At 40.5% G+C, this 19199-nt stretch overlaps 1 protein-coding gene across 2 annotated transcripts in view; it reads left to right on the top strand.

Annotated features, from left to right (window-relative positions):
- Positions 1-17592, top strand: part of TRIB2 (tribbles pseudokinase 2) — a 33073-nt gene extending 15481 nt beyond the window's left edge. For both annotated transcript variants that reach the window (XM_060233754.1, XM_060233763.1), the window contains one exon: positions 15218-17592. In XM_060233754.1, the coding sequence (XP_060089737.1) occupies positions 15218-15686 (469 nt within the window). In that variant the 3' untranslated portion in view covers positions 15687-17592. The remainder of the gene's footprint in view (positions 1-15217) is intronic.
- The last annotated feature ends 1607 nt before the right edge of the window (positions 17593-19199 follow it).

Here is a 19199-nt window from a genome sequence, read left to right as displayed (position 1 = left end):
TGAATATTGTTTTTTGCCCTTGGGCTTGTTCTCACTATTGATGCTTTCTCTGTTGTTGTGGGTTATGATTCTATTACTTTTTTAATTTTGTGAGCTGTCTCAAGCAGTTTTTTTTAGAGGTGGTGTATAAATTTCTGAACAGATTAAATATCATTGCTTCTTTTAATCTTTAAGGAACAGAAGCCGACAGTGACTTGCTGAAGGTCACTCAGGTGTTTGGAGACTGAACAGATCTCTGGAATCCAATAGGCTGAATAGTGATATATTTCTTGGATCACACCTAAATGATTCCTATCTGCCAGTATTAAGCAAAAGCATAGATCATTTACAGTGCAGTCCTAAACAGAGTTTTAAGCCAGTTGATTTCAGTGGATGTAGAAGATTGTAATGCTGTTTAACATGACATTGTTGGATAATGGTCATACACTTGACAAAATATATATTTCAGGGTATCAGAATTTTAGATGCTCAGGCAACCATGTCAGAATCATTTTCTAAAGATATGGTTGTCTGGCTGCGGGCCTTCCAAAACAGGAACAGAACTTTTCAAACCATCCTAAACAGAGTTATGCCCTTCTAAGATCATTGGCTTCAGTGGATTAAAAATAATTTATTTACAAAATTTATCTCATGCCTCACAATGGCTATCAAGGTAGCTAACAAATTGAAACATACACAGTAAAACCACATTGTAAAACCATTAAAAACCATATAAAAACACACATCATTAAAACAATTTAAAAAGTTAAAGTATGTACAAAGACATTAAAACAGCCATTAAAACAGTCAGGAAGGAGGGATCACTGAGAGAACACCAAACAAAATAAAAATATACTCTCTGTAGTGGAAGATGGCAACAGAAAGGGACAGACAGATCTCTCTGGGGAAGAGAGTTCTAGAGTTTCGGTGTCATGACCAACAAGACTTCCTCTTGGGTTGCCACCCACCTAATCGCAGAAGTTGGGGGCACCCAGAACAAGACATCTGAAGGTGATGACCTTAGAGGTCAGATGAGTTCATGAGGGACTAGGCAGTCCTAAACCATATGATGTGATTTTGTATAGGACTGTGTTGTGAATGTACCCCAACTGAGAAGTCTTAATCTTAGAGCTGTTACAATTTATTTATTTATTAATTATTTTGTTTATGGTCTGCCTTTCTCCCACATTGGGGACTCAGAGCAGCTTAAATGGTTCTCTCTTCTACTTAATCTTCACAATCCTATGTGAGAGGTTAGGCTCAGAATGCATGTCTGGCGCAAGGTCACCCAGCTAGCTTCCCTAATAGAGAGACCGTGACTGTCCTGGAATGGTTTTGTGTATTCAGATGACTCTGCTTACCTGATATCAGGTGAAACCTATATTTGGAAAACAGACTAAAAGTGTATTAGTTGCATTTTTTGGTGTGATTAAAATGCAACAAAAGGCATAAATAAACTTAAGGTCTATATCTAAATTCAGATCAAAACAAATCCCTTTAGGGGTCATTAAATACAATTTGACTTGTGTTTGCTTATTCTCTAATGACAAATGAGTGGAATTTGCAATTGCCATTTCTGTCTTTCTCATTCCTCTCCCCCCACTCCCTTCCTCTTCCCACCAATGTCCTTTTCTTAACTTCTCTGCTACTGCCATAGCAGTTATCATTTGGGAACCTCCCTCCCAGTTTCTACAGGTTTAGAACCATTCTTCTAAGCAGGGAGCTGAGCAATCCTTACTAGGAAAGGAGTTTACATAGTCAGAGTTCATTGTGGAAGGTGAAAACACAGATGAGACCTCATCCTAGAAACCAATGCCTTTTCTAATTATTTTTGAATTTGTCAGTTTGTGTGGGAAGTAGGAGTTTTGTCCTCACAGGCAGTAAATCGCAGTTGTCAACTGAGAGGAAGTGGAATAGTTAGGCAACTTGACTTGGCACCAAAATTCATACTAATTTTTCAATTAATAAGTTTCTGGTTAGATTTAAGCACCCCTGTGTGCATATGTTGGATATTTAGATCCCTTTTTATGTATGCTTCTTAACATTGCCTCTCCAAACTATATTATACCAAATATATTTTAAATTCTGCAGACAAAGACAAGCTTACACTTAGCCATCCACTGAGTTGAAGTTACTAGCAGAATAAGCCCTTAAAATACCCTTGCTCAGATTCATCTGGATAAATTGGCTAGTTGTGTGTTTTGGATGCTTATTGGCAAGGCTGACGTGACATACACTATGGACAGAGCAGTGGCATAATTTTGATGCTGTAGGAAGTTTGGTCTAGCTTCTAGGTCTTGGGGTTTTTACTTCAGGCTTCCTCTGAACCCCACTGGGGTCACTTTTCCTATACTGGGGCGTGCCCTGCCTTCAGTTGCTTCCTTTAAGGCCATGCACTGAGTTCTTCTCATAAAATATATGCAATCTTTAGTGTCATTTATGTGTCGAGTTTGTATTGTACCCTGCAGTATAAATGTTGTGTAAATCGTCTATAGGATCATACAGCATGCAATAAGAGATGAATCCACAAAACTGACCGAAAAGAACTGACTGTTGATAAAAACATAAGCAAAATTGGGAACATTTGCTCATTTTGAATTATATGGTCAGCAATTTCTTGCTGTTCCCTGCTTGGGGTGGGATGGGGGGCACGCTATCTAAAAAGACATTTTTCAATCATGGAAGCCATTGAGGGCAAAAAAGTTGAACATGAGTGCTCCCCCTTCCCCTTATAAGGAGGAGCTGAAATGAATTTTGATCATCAGCTTGCCGATAAATTTTTGCATGAACATTATGAATGAGCCTCTTCTCTTACTGTTTTCAGTTGGGCATTAAGAAAACAGGGTCCTTTGCTCCAGTTAGTAAGAGCTGTGGTCAAGAGAGCACTGAAGTATTTGCACTGAAGTGTACAACTTTTACACTCCATGTACTCGAGGTCACACCCTCTTCTGCCTTTGCATACTTTCAGTATGGTGAGTTCAGTCCCAGTGTTCTCCTTTAAACATTCTGACATTAAAGCCTTTTGAGAGGGAACATCCAGAATATGTATGTCTAGATAGTACAGTTGAATAGAGTTAGAAAACAGACTTGTTCCCAGTGGCCAGATTGCAGACCTGGTGGAGCACTGGGACAGAATACTCATGGCCCCACTTCCCTAGTGGGTTCCTCATTGTGAAGACATTCTGGCCCTGTACACACAGCGTGTTGAGTCCGTGTTAAACTGACCCGGTTCTTTTCCGAATATCTTTGTTCCGGATGTTATTGATCAGACTGCCATACTGCGATTTGAATCACTCTGTGGTGAAACCTTTTTCTGCCATCCACATGATGGCACCATGCAGTTCTTTTTTCCCTCCATTATTATGTGCATGCACACATGCACATGCGTGCATTATGCACACATGCACATTATGTGCATATGCGCATGCACATAGATTAAAACATGTGGTTATGCGCATGTTGCTAAGTAGTGAAAAAAATGGTGACTGTAAACCAGGGGTGCGGTCACACCTACCAGACGAGCATCCAAGAATGCGATTCATTCTGTTGTGCGCGATCAGGCATCCAATACTATCACGCTCCTTTCTTGGACCATGCGTAATCAGAAGGTGATTTCTGGGAGGGGAGGGGGTCCATTGAACATGCGCCCAACTGTTTGGAGCTGGGAAATGAAAACTTTCTTCAGAGGCAGAGGGGAAGGGCGAAAGTTTCCAGAATTAACATTGCGGATCCAAACCACGGAACTGCCAGGAATTATTTTCCTAGAAATTGGCAGTGACAATGATACCTTGAAATCCTCCACATTGAAAAAAAAAAGAATTTTTTCCTGTTCTGAATAGTGGGATAACGTCCCCCCCCCTCCGATCCTGTGTTGATTGGAGAAGCAGAAGCGTCACCTCAGATTCCCGGATGATCTGGCAATGCGCATGTCTGCTGGGGCTTTCTTTGGGGGAAAAAAGGTGAGAGGCAGTATCGCGCGTGAGCTGTCCAAACAACAAAAAGCCAATCTTGTGCCACTGTTTTGAAAAAGGGCCGGACTTTATGTACTGTCAAATTAATGCGCCATTCATGCATAGCAAGCCTGGATGAGCCCGGATGACAATCAATTGCCAGATGTGGTTGTCTGAATGAACACATTTAATCCGTCAGCCAGACAGAGCTGTGTCGTCACTAATGGTACGTGTGACCGCACCCCAGATGTCTGAGGCTCCTTTTGCTCTGGGATAGCCTTCAGACATCTGGAAGTTGGTTAATATCGCAACAGAACTATCCAGATGGAGAAAACTACGAGGTGAAACCGGAGAACTCAGAAAACACCACAAAGGAGCAGGTAACAAAATAATCCGGTTCCGAGAAGGATTGGGGGAGGCTACCACGAGTTAATGTCAGGAGGCAGATGTTGATGTCTGATCAGCCACTTTAAATCCGGAAGGAAACAGCAGTGACATCTGATTATGCTGTGGCCTGATTATGAACAGGGCCTCTGTTGGGTAGAGGAAAGTTTCCTGAGTGCTGCCATCTGTACCAAGTCAAAGCCAAGGCAGTTGGCATCAGCATCAACACTAGGATTGACTCTAACAGCATCTTAAAAGATGTGAGCTTTTTAAAACTTGTCCTTGTGTGACCCTCTATGATAGAACAAGTTGCTTGACTGAGGAGGAGCTGTGCTTGTTACTTTGATTATCTTTATGTACTTCTTGGCTCTCTGAAGGTGGTGACTCCACTGAGGAACAGTTTCTTCCAGTTGCTACTGTTGCTGCCATCTGCACGGCACTGGTGATGGTCAAGTCACAATAAGAGTAGAACAAAGCAGTAGACAAGTTTTATTCAGAATGTAAGCTTTCAGGGGACACTTGTCTGATGAAGTCTGCTTAAGAGCATACGAAAGCTTACATTCTGGATAAAATTTAGTTGGTCTTGAAGGTGAACTTGTCTACCGCTTTGTTCTATTGTTTCAGACCAACACGGCTGCCTACTGGGATCTATCACAATAAGAGTATCACGGATGATATGTTTTTGTACGTATTTGCAGAGGTCAAGCTGAAGCAGTTTGTAATTTGCACTTTCAGCCTGTGCCAATATTAGGATGCACTGCAGTTTGGCACACAGTTCTTAAAGAGACATAAGTTTTATTTTGTCTTAATTTAAATGACCTATGTTCTTCTTTCTTTGTGGTATCTAATATAATGTTGGATGGATGGATAGATATGGAATAATTAGACAGTAGATATAGCAAAATGCTATAAATCGTGTGTGTGTGTGTGTGTGTATATCTGAATAAATAATAAACTTTTGGTTTTAGTTACAATGTTTAGTTAATTTTCATAGGTTCCCCTCCCCCTTGGTACTGAGGATGGGAAACATTTTTGCATGCTTCAAAGTTGGAATTGTGAGGACAGTAATGGATAATGAGTAGTAGCTTCAACAGAGACAAACTGTGACTGCATGCTTATTAGTCTAGCAGTGAAAGCTTGAGAGAAGATGCCACCATCTAGATTTTTTTCATGCCTTAGTTTTACTTCATTGTTGCAGTGAATACATTGTGATAGTCACTCTTTGGGCAAAGAAGTACTTCCTTTTATCTGTTCTAACCCAATTGCTCAGCAATTTCATTGAGTGCCCATGAGTTCTTGTATTGTGAGAAAGGGAGAAAAGTACTTTCTCTGTCTTCTGTAACCCATGCATAATCTTGTAAACCTCATGTCACTCCTCAGTCATCTTTCTCCAAGCTAAAGAGCCCCAATTGCCTTAACCTTTCTTCATAGGGAAAGTGTTCCAGTTTTTCTAGTTGCCCTTTTCTGCACTTTCCCCAATGCTATGGTATCTTTTTTTGCGGTGTGGTGACCAGAATTGTACACAATATTCCAAATAAGGCCGCACCATTGATTTATATAAGAGCATTATGATACTGGCTGATTTGTTTTCAATTCCCTTCCTAATAATCCCCAGCATAGTGTCGGGCTTTTTTATTGCAGTCACACACTGTCTCGACATTTTCAGTGAGTTATCTACCATGACTCCAAGATCTCTCTCTTGGTCAGTCTCTGCCAGTTCAGACCCTATCAACATGTATTTACAGGTAACATTTTTGGCCCCAGTGTGCATTGCTTTGCACTTGGCCACATTGAACCTCATTTGCCACATTGATGCCCACTTGCCCAGCCTCGACAGATTCCTTTGGAGTGCATCACACAATCCTCCTTGATTCCCACCACCCCGAACAATTTAGTGTCATTCACAAACTTAGACTCTTCACTGCTTACTCCAAATAATTAATGAACGAGTTAAAAAGTGTGGTACCCCACTGCTTACTACCCTCCACTGTGAGAATTGCCCATTTATGCTCTCTCTCCGTTTCCTTTTAATGTCCCATTAAAGGTTCATTTATTCTAAATTTCTGTTCATGGGGAGGGAGGAGCTTGGAGGTATGATTCAAAGAAGGACAGGGCATCCTATTGGAATGCATGGCTAGCCTTTCCCTGGTGTACCCTCCTGGATATATACGCATGACTTGCTTTTGTTCTTGCAAGCCCAGTTATGGGAGGGATGCTGAGGTTGCTTCTGATTGTCTGAGTCTGCAAGGTATTTTTAAGGATTCTGAGAAGGTTTGATGTTAATTTGCCTCTCTGTCTCTCCAGCTGTTGGGTATCTGTACTCAATGCCTCTTTTGCCCCAGTTGTATGCTGCTAGTTCTCTATATGCTGGGATGCACTGCCATGAATCTTGACATCCCTTCCTTTCCTAGCTCTTCAGTATGCCTCCTGAGAATCTCTGATTAGCTCCTTCCTTGGAATCCTATGTTCTATTGAGACTGTGAGGCAAGGAAAGGAGGAGTTGAGGTGGGAGTTATCAGGAGCTTTGCACTGGCTTCAGTGAGAATGTGTATGGTTAATACTACCCGTTTTGTGGCCTACTGTTATCAGGCGTCAACTCAACCTTGAGCAAGCATAGGATCCTGTTTGATTTTTCCTCCTTCCCTACCTTAAGCATTGTGTTCAGGCAGCACAAGAGGGTTTATAAGCAATTTATCCTGCTCAGCAGGCTTAACTTGGGGCTCGGGTTGCTTGGTTAATCAGTATAGTAACCTGCTGGTAATTCTCAAGCTCTTCAGGGAAGAATAATGCCAGCCATTGCTGTCTACAGTGCTTCATCAGAAACGGATGCTAACTCAGAAGTTTACATTGAAGGCCCTTCTGGTAGAGTCTTAATTGATCAGGTTTTGTTACAGCGCTGAAGGGCCAAGTCTGAATGCACTCAGTAATGAATGGCATATTGATAAGAAATTCAGAATAGTATTGTTTTTCATGGGTTTCCCTGACGGTTTCTATGGGGACAAAGACGCATTTCCCGTCTTGAGTGCTATTTGCTGCCCTCTGATTGCACTTCTGTGGTTTCATTCACCAGTAATGGGAAAGCATTCATAGGCAGAATAGCTTCCCCTTTTTAAATAGCAATGATTCAAGCTTTCTTTCTTTCTTTTTTTAAAGAGCACTAATGCAGGGTTCTGTCAGTGATCTGCTAGGTGCATAATGCTGCCTTTCCAAGTGCTTATTCCATCTCTGCTTTCCAAGTTGAAATGATATACTGTAATTACACTGGCCTTGACAAAAAGCTTTGCATTATACAATAAGTTTTATTAAACAGTTCTTATCTAGTTCTGGAAGCTCATATTTATCTGACTAATTTTAGTGCAACTATATTGGTATGGTAGAGCTGCAGGAAGAAAACCCAACAACTGGTTGCTCAGGTAAATGGTCATTTGTAGTGTTGAGGGAAAAAATACAGCCCTGTACCTAAAAAAGTGATACCACTGCTGAATGAATTCAAATATTACTGAATTGTGGGGGGGGAGGGTTGGGGGGGGGGTAGCTGTGTTCTTGGCAGATAACCACAAAAATAGTTGCCATTGGTAGCCATAAAGTTTGGATGCTTAACATAGAGTATAAGGCTGCATTCAGATGGGTAGCTCATGGTGGCCTCTTGGCTTTAAAAAATATTGCAGTTTTAAGCAGATGATGCATGCCCAGCTGACAAGAGTATGGGCAATGAGCACCCTCAAGGAGTGGTCACACTGCTTGTTTGCTTGCAGGGCACTTCTTTGGGGTGCCCTGGCCATTCAGATGGCCCAGAAATGCACCAGGGAAATGCTCCAGTGATTTGCAGCCAGGAAGTACCTAGTTGCTTTTTGAAGTGGCAGAGAGACGGTGGGAGGTGAAGTAAGGGCGAGTCTGTGGTGGGGCCCAGAGGTGTGTGTGTAAATGTGCCATTTTAATCCAGGCGTGGGTATGGCTGTGTCAGCCCAAATCGCCCATCTGAATACAGCCTAAGATACCTTTTCCCCTCTCCAGGTTCACAGTAAATTGCAGAGAAAGCAAAGGTATGAGGGTCTTTCATCGTGTACTAGGGGCCAGCCCCTCCCTCCTGAACACCACCTCAATGCAAAAAACAAACTTGAGAAGTGGGGTGGTGTTCCTGTGTGCTAAGTTTTGGAGACAGTCAGCAGCAGATATATCTCACTACTGATGTCCTCCCCTAACCCATTTCCTGATGGTGAACAGCTAGATAAATAAGTGTGGACCTCCCCATGATTGGCTACTACATTTGATCTTAAACCACACTATCTTGTTTCTCTAAGGCTGCAGTCACACACACTAACATAATGCACTTCCAGTGCACTTTCCAACTGGATTTTGCTGTCTGGACTGGCAAAATCCAGTTGGAAAGTGCACTGGAAATGGATTGAAAGTATATTATTTAGTGTGTGATCAGAGCCTTACTGTCTGGAAACAGCAGTTGTTCTAGGATTATTGGATACAGAACAGTTTCTGGAGGGGTACCAAGACGTCATTGATTTTTTTTTTTTTTGCGAGAATGAATACAGTGATTTTTATAAGAAATACAGTATCTGTGTGTGCAGCCTACACAAACATGGATCCTATGTGCTCTGTGCTAATCCATTTCGGCAGGATGAAAACATGGCTGCTGCTGGTTTGCTTTATCCCGTTGGAGATTACGCTGGCACAAGCAGATAAAGGCAAGCTGTTGTTGAACAGCACAGTTTCAACAAAATCTGCTTTCCTGTGAATATAGGTCTTGGTTCTTCAATATAGTAGAGATTTTCTTTCTTTCCCTCTGTAAAGAATCAAAAGCTTCCAAATTTGGTATTCCACACTGCTTAATGGAAGGGGGGGGGTTATGATATGACAAAAGAACAAGCTTTCATTCAGTAAACCTGGAGTATGTCAGGCACCAAGTATCAGGGACGGGGGCAGTGAAGAGTAGACTCTCTCATCCTACAGTGTCAGATTTATGCTGAAGAACAAAAACAGAAGAAGGGAGACGCGTGGGAAATATTTTTTGGAAAGGAAATGAAAACTAGGACAAAGCACCCTGCTTTTTTTTTTTGCTTTTTTTTTGAGGCATGGATCTACCTTCAGTGGAGGAAAATTAAGAAAGGACAGCTGTTTATGCATATTTGAGGGTTTTGTGTATGTGACTCAATAACAAAATGATTACTTCTGGCAGTCATATTTATACTGCAGAAAATACAAAAGTAGAAAGTAGTGTGGGGGGAGGATGTCTGTATCCCTTAGAGGATTCCTGGCTGGCATTTGTCACAGGCAGCACTGGGTTGTGAAAGGGAGCAGTTAGAGGGTATTTTTTAACCCTTTTCAAAATGGCCTTGGGGTTGTGTTAAGTTCTGCAGATATTAACCCAGAATTAAACTTTGTTGGTCTTAAAGGGGCCATTGGATTCAAGCTTTGTTTTAATTTTATGTATGTAAAATATTTTTATACAGGACTGCAGAAAAAAGTGGTATATCCCACCAGGCATCAATCCATTCTGCCACATGTGGAGGCCACTTTATATCCTTGCTATAAAGATAAAGATTCTCCTTTTCTAGAAAACTAAATATCAGAGAGAAAAGACTCTCTGGACTTCTGATGTGCTAGCTTTCTGTATGCGGGAATATTTTTAAAATGGTACAGTTTCCTATCATGTGACCTCCCACCTACATTCTGAAATAATATTGTCAAGAAAAAATACATTAATGAGAATTACACTATACTTAAAAATGACGTTCTGATGTGTTTTCAGCCATCTAAATATGCTTATCAAACATATGTTTGGCTTATACACACTTTGCCTTTTTAATTTTTTTTTTTAAATGTGTGTAGAGACCCTAAGTCTGGGGATAGATGTAACATGGGTAGCGTAATTTACTCTAAGTCCTATTATTAGTGTTGATGTTAACTAAAGTTAGGAGCCCTCAGAACTGGTTTCCCCCATATTTTCATGGTTTCCAACCAGCTTGAACAGTTTTCAGTCAATAGTGCCATTTCCTGACTGGTTCTGGTGGGGACTAGGGAACAGGACACAAATATCTGTGAAAGCTTGAGGTAAATTTGCAGTGAAACATGATGCTTATAATTGCTGAAAGGAGCCTCTAAGTGAAAGAGAATGGTGGAAAAGAAACCAGCTTCATGAGGAAAAAATGCAGTACAAGTGAGTATTGTTTCCTGTGTTACATTCACAGCTGAGTCATATTGTTGATGGCGGTATTAAAATGACAGGAGAATTGGCAAGAATGGGCAGGCTTTGGTAAATTACTACAGTGGGCAGAGTAATTTGCTATAGTGTATAACATATACCTCATCTGTGGTCACTGAGGGTGACATAAACAGTAGCTGTTTTAAATCAGGGTAGTGCTACCTTCTATCTTGTTAGGTAGGAGCTCGTTCCCATGAATTATGTATTTATGACTTCCTTATCCAAGGCTCTTTGCCAAAAGGACTTTCACCCTTGCTAGTAAATGCCTCTGGATGTTAAAAAGGTTTGACATGTGGCTGGAGGTTTTAAAGAGCTGACTTCTGTGTAATAAAATAAATCCCATAATATTTTTTCCCTGGTGCAGCTGAGTACCTAGAATATAACCCTTATGTCTTGGACACTGATGCAGTGTCTAGCTTGCTGTCTTCCAAGGCTACATCAGCTGGCATTTTGTGGGTATTAAATGTAACAGCAATAGTGTATATGCAGCTAGGTATGGATGAAACCCAGAAGAGAAAATCCATGAGTAAATCTTTTGAAGCTGCAGTATACGAAAGTGAACCCCTGGCACCTGGTGGTCTTGCTAGGCTGTTACAGAAGGCAACTGTTGCTTTCCTCAGGAAAGTGGCATGTTCAGTGTGATCCTAAAAAGAGTTACACCATTCTAAGCCATGTTTCAGTGGATTTACAAGGGTACAACTCTCTTTAGGATAGTTTTAGGTAGGTAGCTTGTGTTGGTCTGAAACAGCAGAATGAAGTTTGAGGCCAGTGGCACCTTTCAGATTAACAAAGGTTTATTCTAGGTATAAGCTTTTGTATGCATGCAGATTTTTTCAGGTGTCTGAAGAAGTCTGCATGCACACAAAAGCTTATACCCAGACTAAAGGTGGCCTTAAAGGTGCCATTGGACTCAAACTTTGTTCGCTTTAGGATAGTACTGCAACTCCAGTGTAGTCTTGTCTGTGCTTGAGACTTCAAAAGATATTTGATACCTGTAAGTTCTTGAACAAACGATAATGCTATTATTGTTGTTATGCATGTAATTGGCTATAATGGGGAGGGGACTGGTATTTTCCTATGTAAATACTTATGCATATATTATTTCTTTGTTTTAATTTGGGGGTTTATGGGTATGTTACTATGGGTAAGTAGGCTTCTGGAGTAAGAAAGACAGGAGCTAGATGGGTTATTGAAGTGTTATGATTTGATAGTAGCTGTATTTTAAGGGGTGGAGTTGACTGGTTTGTTGCAGAGAAAGTGGAATTCATTGTGAGTGTGGGAGGAGAGTGGAGGTGCTATAGAGAGTGTGTTCTGTGTGGAAGTTATTAACCTATGTGTCAAGTTAGGAAGCTTTGTAGAAGTTAATAGCCTAAGTGGTGAGTGAGAAAATAAGCCTTTGTGACTAAGTATATTTAAGAAACGTAGAGAAAGAAGAACTGTACCTATCTGCAAAAATTAGGCTGATGAACTTCACTGAAACCATTTTATATTTAAGAGGAAAACAACTGTTTTTATTAGAGTTAAGAATCTTCCTTTACCTTGGAGGCACCCCCCCCCACACACACACACACACTGACAATTCTGTCATTCTGCTAAATACAAGTAAGCCATTCTGTTTTTTTGAGCCGAACTAAGAATTTGAAGGCAGAAGCTTTTGGTGGCAGCAAAAATAAATAGAAACCACTAGGGAAGGCAAGGAGACAGTATAACACATGTCACCTCAGTTCACTATAAAGAGGTGCATTGACACGTCTTATGTGTATGGGATCACAGAAAAAGATCAAAAATATTCAGGTAGATACTGAGATTACTTATATATCTTCTTGGAGTGTGGTACTGGATTCCCTTTACAAGGTGCAGTTCCTTCTGCTAGATTGACTGAACCCTCTGCACCATACAGTCTCTAAGTACCATTGGATTCTCCAGAGCTTCTGGTAGACACCAGTAAGTCTTCTTTTCATGGAAATTCTTGGTAGATTTGACATTGTGCTCTGAAACTGTAGACACCACCAGTGCATACCCTCTGGTAGTCCTGTTTTCCTGGTGGGAAGAATTAGATTTCTGATTCCTCTGAACATTGTCCAAAGAAAATCCTTACTACTTTATGTTTTGAATGGATAAATAATACTTGTACCAGTTTCCAAATAAACTCTTTAAACTTAAATATGGACTAAATAGGTTTGGAAGTATAATGGAGATTTCCTTTCATTTCTGGGCAGGATCCTGAAAGATTCAGAAGTTTCAGAGTTTGTGATTGTCTCCCATCTCTGCTTGTATTCAGCTGTATTAGGGGGAGCAGAGTAGGCTTGATGGTTCCTGAATTCTGGAGGCCTAGCCCGAAGCGTTTTGGGCCTTTGGAGTATGGTCAGAAAACTGTTGATTCACTGATTTAATGCGAGTGGTTTCTTAAAGTTATCCTACAAATCTTGGGCTATGTTCTGAGTGGGTGGTGTTCCAAGTCAGCAAATCAGAAGCTGATACTTAGATGTTTGAATTGTTGTCTTGCTCGATGCTGGGTCTTTGGTTGGTCTGCTTCAGGGTCTGGGGTTTTAGGACTGCAGGTTTTGTAATGGAAGGTTTTATTTTTGGAAGCCACCAAATTGCCTCGTATCCTCCTTATTAGTTATTTCTATTGTTAGTGCAGCTTTTTAAACAAAAGCTTTGGGAATTAATTGATTTTGTTTTGTGTAGATCTTTGGAAGTATTAATTTTTTAAACTACAAATCACTGAGGCACATGTAGTTGGAGTTGCTAAATATCGCTTTCCATATTGCTTGGAAAAAGAAACAACATCCCTGTATCTTAAAATGCATGTCTGCAACCTAAAGATTTGTGAAAAAGTAACTTCTGAAATGACCAATATGTGTCTGATCCCTGGAGATGCATCTGGATGACCATTTTCTAGTATTTTGCCAAATGGGTTGCCTGCGGAGTTAGCTGATTCTCATGTGGGTTGGGAAAAAACATATTCTCACAAAAGAGTTTAGTAACTAGGAATTGATCTCTCTCTTCACTTGGCAATCCAATTTGTGAATGAGCTTGATTGAAGCCATCCCAGTCATTCCCAACCTCTCTGGGGATCAGAGCAGGGCCATATCTGGGGGGGGGGGGGCAGAGGGGGTGCTTGCCCCGGGTGCCAACGGAGGGGGGGTATGGAGTCCATTGTATTCTGTGGGACCATAAAATAGAATGGCCCTCAAGGGGATGTCATTTTTTAATTTTGCCCCCCCCCCCTCAAAAACCATGTAGATTCGGTCCTGGATCAGAGAGTAATTAGAAGGGAAGGCATTTTCTTGTACTGGGTAGGAAGAGGTAGTTCCCAAGTCCTTAAGGTTGCCTAGACTTGTTTGGGAATGAGAGGATGACCTCCCACTTTTGGTGGACAGTATGTATCTTCCTGTTTCTGCTGGCCAGAATGGTCTTCTGAGAGGACACAGAAGGAGATACCATATATAATGGTGAGCTGCCAAGGATAGTCCAAATCTCTGGGTCACTAGGAAAAGTAACTGCTTTTGTACTTTTTGAAGACAGAGGAGTGTAAGGTGTTTTCTACACAGGGGGGCGGTCTTACCAAGTTTCCCCATTCCTACTGTAGCTGCTGATACAGCACAATGGCAGTGACAAGTTTTCTCATAACTTCCCTGCCATAGTCCCCCAGCAGCAGCCTTTCTTTCCCCTGTGCTACCAGGGCTTTTTTTTAGTTTTTTAAAATCAGCAGCTGCATAGTTATACTACATTCTCTGAATTCTCAGCTTTAACTTTAAAAAAGAAAGAAAAAGATAAGTCTTCCAGTAGGGGAGGAAATAGCCGCTGCAAGGGCAGGGAAAATGGCTGCCATGTGGATGGGAGCATAAAAATCTGAACATTCTCACCCGCCAAGTGGCCACCTGGGGTTTTGGTATGATCTTTCTCAAAACTTCACAATAAAGCAGGTTTGGGAAAGATCAGAGAACATCCAGGGAAACCCCAGAAGGTACACCAGTAAACCTGGATGCTGTGGAGAAGCAGGAAAAATCAAATATTTCCAAAGAGCATTGAGCTCGGGGCAAATAGCCCATGTTGAAATAACCTAGTTTTCTTAGGCCAAGAATAGACAATAGCTTTTTCAGGTAGCTGAACACTTTCAAAGAAAGGCTGCTGTTTGTGATGCATATTGTATTTTACTGTAATCATGGTGTATACCGTGTCGTGTTAGCTGCCCTGAGCCTGCCTTTGGCGGGGGAGGGAGGGATATAAAAATAAAGTTGTTATTATTATTATTATTATTATTATTATTATTATTATTATTATTATTATTATTATTATTATTATTATTATTATTATTATATACCCTAAGCACTTTCACACATTTGTTGTAAAAGCCTACTAAACCTGTTTAAATAAGGCAGCATTGGGACAAAAAAAAATACACATCCAACAAGGAAACGACAACAGGTTTCTCAAGCCAGCTTCCAGCTCTTCCCAGGCTACACTTTTCCCTACATCCACAGATCTGGAATCTTACTCCACCCTTAAATGGAGGAAAGATATTCAGGATAGCAGTAGAGACATCATGTGTCAGATGAGTCAGGAGGTCTAAAAAGATCTTGTAGCATATACAGTCTTGCATTTGTCTTGCAGCAAAGTAGTAATTGCATGGAAATTTATCAATGAGTCTAAAAGCGGTCTTTCTGTTCTTGCCCTACAGGACTAGAGTAAAACTGGAGAGCCTTGAAGATGCTTACATTTTGCGAGGAAACGATGATTCTCTTTCCGATAAGCATGGATGCCCAGCCTACGTGAGTCCAGAGATCTTGAACACAAATGGCAGCTACTCTGGCAAGGCAGCAGACGTGTGGAGTCTAGGAGTCATGCTTTATACGATGTTAGTTGGACGGTATCCTTTTCATGACATTGAGCCTAGTTCACTCTTCAGCAAGATCCGCCGTGGGCAGTTCAGCATTCCAGAGACTCTATCTCCCAAGGCAAAATGCCTTATACGTAGCATCCTGCGCCGGGAGCCCTCAGAAAGGCTGACTTCACAGGAAATTCTGGACCATCCTTGGTTTTCTACAGATTTTAATGTGTCTAATTCAGGATATGGTGCTAAGGAAGTAACAGATCAGCTGGTGCCTGATGTCAATATGGAGGAGGACTCGGACCCATTCTTTAACTGAGCATTAGGACCAGTGTTCAAAGACTGCATGGTCTTGGAAAGGACCGATATGAAGGCAGTCCTTTCTGACCATGCAGAATTATATCTGTGGCTCAGCCTGTCTTGATAGCAAGAGAAGAAGAAGAAGAAAAAAAAACACCTTGGCATTCTTTTTGTTGTTGTTTGTTGGGAAAGGAGATGTCCAAGAAATGAGCTAGTTGATGACAGTGTAGTATGAGGACAGGTGGGCAGGCGGGAGGAACCATTGCTATCAAGTTAGATTGACAGGGCAAAAGAAGGCAAGCATGGAGCAGCTGTAGCTTCTCATCTTTATGAAGCCAAGGACACTGCACAACCAAGTTCCCGTGCAGCCACTAAGCCACTCCTGATTCTGTTTCATTCAAATACGTACAGTTCCCAGTGAATAGAAACTTTTGCCTCAAATTGCATCTTGGCATCGCACTGTTAGATATTTAACTTCAGCCATTATTCAGGGAAGGTACAATTAGCTATTATTTGATTCTGTTTTTTTTTCCCTATTTTACTTTTAAAAAACAAACTGATGTTAACAGCTAAAACTGACTTTAATTTTCAGGGGGTGGGTGGGACATGCACAAAGAAAGACGTGAGAAGTGGGTGCTAAACAAAGTTTTGGTTCATGTCTGTTGGTATAGCTATTCACAATTCTGAATAAACTATTTGTTGTGGGGGTTTTTTGCCAGGAGAGAAATGTTTTGTGAAGGAGTGTCACTTTAACAAGGCATTATGGGCTGGTTTTTGTCAATTTTTTTTGTTTTGTTTTGTTTCAGGAAGCATTTTTAATTCAGACTTCCGGATGTATTTGACTGTTCAGATGAGAAAAGAAGAAAAGCATTCTTGCTCTTTTTTATGTTTGTAATGCTGGCTTCTCTTTTACCAAGCTGTGCATAAATTTGACCACAGAGGACAAATCCCCCTTTTGGATAACTTTTTTTTTTTTTAAAGAAACTTAATCCTGTAACCAGCTTTTCCTCTGACTGGCCCAAATGTGAACAGAGGGGCTCTTTATTATTGAAGATAAATAAGGCATTTCCCCCTTCTGAGTTGTTGGAAAGGCAACATCTTGGGTTTCCTTTCCTTTCCTTTTTTTTTTAAAGATAGTGTTTTAATTTCCTTCTCATTGAATTACCCTGAATTTAATATAAGAGGGTATTATTAATAAGCTGAATGTTCTGGGATACAGATCTGAAAAAGTACATGGTAATATGCACCTTTTGTATTGTCAAGACTTATTTATTGATGAATCTGTCACAGTTGTGATGAATTAAGCCAGTACTTCAATTACGGGTTGACTTGAGGTGACATGTTACGTGCGGTAGTTAACACCTTAAATTTTTCTCTTCAGGTATTCCTGGCCCTGAATGATAGTTTCTGTGTTTTTTTTTTTTTAAAAATATTTTTTCCCAACTCTTTTTCCTTAGAGAGCTTTCATTTTGATTTAGACCGGCAAATGATTTTTTTTTATTACTGCATTTATATTGCTGTATGGTATTTGGGGGAAACAACACACACAAATCTCTTGGCATAAATATTTGTGTTTCCAGTACCTCAGTTGTTCTGATGTTACTGCCTTGTATGCGTTTTTGTGAAGTGGTCATGTTTTTTGGGTAGGTACATGTGGACTCTGTAGTATGTAAATGTTACTTGAATTTTGTGCTTAATTATAGTATGTGGCATGTGTGTATGGCTACTTGGCATTTGACATATGGATGCTATTTGCCTGCCCTGCAGGAAGATTTCGATCCCACTCTCCAGACGATGGTTCACAGTTCCTTATCAAGAAACAAAGCTGCAGCTGACCTGCCTTGGTTCTATTTTGGTATCTAAGAATATAAAGGAGTAATGTTTTTACACTCTGAAGATGGTGCTGTGTTGAGGGACTTTTTTTTTTTAAAGAAAAACCACATGTTTATTTTATAAAATTGTAGGAGGAAAGACTGGTGATGTGCATGGTGGGATTTTACTGCCTCTGGTGTTTTTGTCTTGTATTTGGTTTAATGTTTTTGTCCTAATCTCTTCAATAAACAAAATTGTGCATATTTAACTAGATTCAACTTGTAAAGGTTTTTTAAAAAAGGATTCCAAACTGCCGCAGTAACATTTTCAATCCTAAATATGTTTTTTTTTTTTTTTACCTCGGTATGTTTTCTGATAAATGTCTAATGGGATTTGGTTCAAATTAATTCATAATTGGACTCTGCTTGATTCTAACAGGGGGAGGCTCCTCATGTAGTGGGAAAGGAGTCACTGGATCCAACCAAGTATTTCTAGGATTGCAGTGCTAAATAATCCAGTTAAAGTTAAAACTGCCATAGATTTCAGTGGGAAGGATGTAATGCCTTCTCCTCAACCTTTATGTCCCAGCTGTTTGGATTAAAGCTATCTTCAACAATATCGATCAACCCTTAGCCCAATTCATAAGGAAAATATTGAATATTCCCTGCTGTGTGTCAAATGTATTGTGGGCAGAATTTGGACAGATATCATTGGAAGCCAGAGCATGGCTTTATGCTTTCAAACTGAGATTGAAATAGCTGTGTGCCAAGGATGGTTTGTTAGCTGCCCTAAATAGGAAAGGAAAAGAAAAGGTCCCCTGTGCAAGCACCAGTCATTTCTGACTCTGGGGTGATGTTGCTTTCACAACGTTTTCATGGCACACTTTTTTACGGGTGGTTTGCCATTGCCTTCCGCAGGCCCTAAATAGAGATACCCACAAATCGACTTGGATGAAAACCCTGGATGAAAAATTGATGATAGTTGGAATGTCGATTAATGATATTTTTGAGATAGGTAAATCCAAAGCATTTTCTCTGATCAAAAAGTGTGTCCTAGAAATCGATTATAGTGGTCTAATCCTGAGAGCCCGCAGAGTTTGCTCATCCCTAACTTTTGCTTTTTCTTTCACCAGATCTTTACCCCCGCCCTCCAATGTACTATCTCACATCCCATGTTACTGTAGAGCTTTTTTGTTTGCAAGTTTGAATATTATTCCTACAGTGGTTTTGCAGGGAACATTTTTGAATAGGCCCTATTCTGACAGAATCTGCCCTTGTGGCCTTAATAGGATAAATACATCCTTCCATGCCCTGCATGAATGCAGGTTTTTGAGAATATAATGGATCACTATATTAAGCCTAATCAACACACTGGAAATCCTGGCTCTTTTGCTCAGCAATAAGGATCCTAAGTTTACTTTAGCAATTGTAAAATTTGTCTCAGTTCTTTTAGCCCTTTCATTAAAAAAATAAGAAGCAAGTATCTTCTGTTGCTCAAGATGTATGAATCAGTGAGCATCTAAGGGTATGAAAGGAAAGGATGTAATGTCCAGTCCAACAATGCTTATCAAGTCCCAACAATACGTAATGAGATTGTGGCATTAACCAGGTGCTCAGCCCTCATTGGAATTGATGGGGATAAAAAAACCGACCAGTTTTGTCTATCCCTTAGATTACTATTCCTATTGTATCATGTAGAAGGTCTTCTCAAACTCAGTAAC

This window comes from Heteronotia binoei, chromosome 1 (genome assembly GCF_032191835.1).
Source record: "Heteronotia binoei isolate CCM8104 ecotype False Entrance Well chromosome 1, APGP_CSIRO_Hbin_v1, whole genome shotgun sequence".
NCBI lineage: Eukaryota > Metazoa > Chordata > Lepidosauria > Squamata > Gekkonidae > Heteronotia > Heteronotia binoei.
This window is presented reverse-complemented; position numbering and strand designations above follow the sequence as displayed.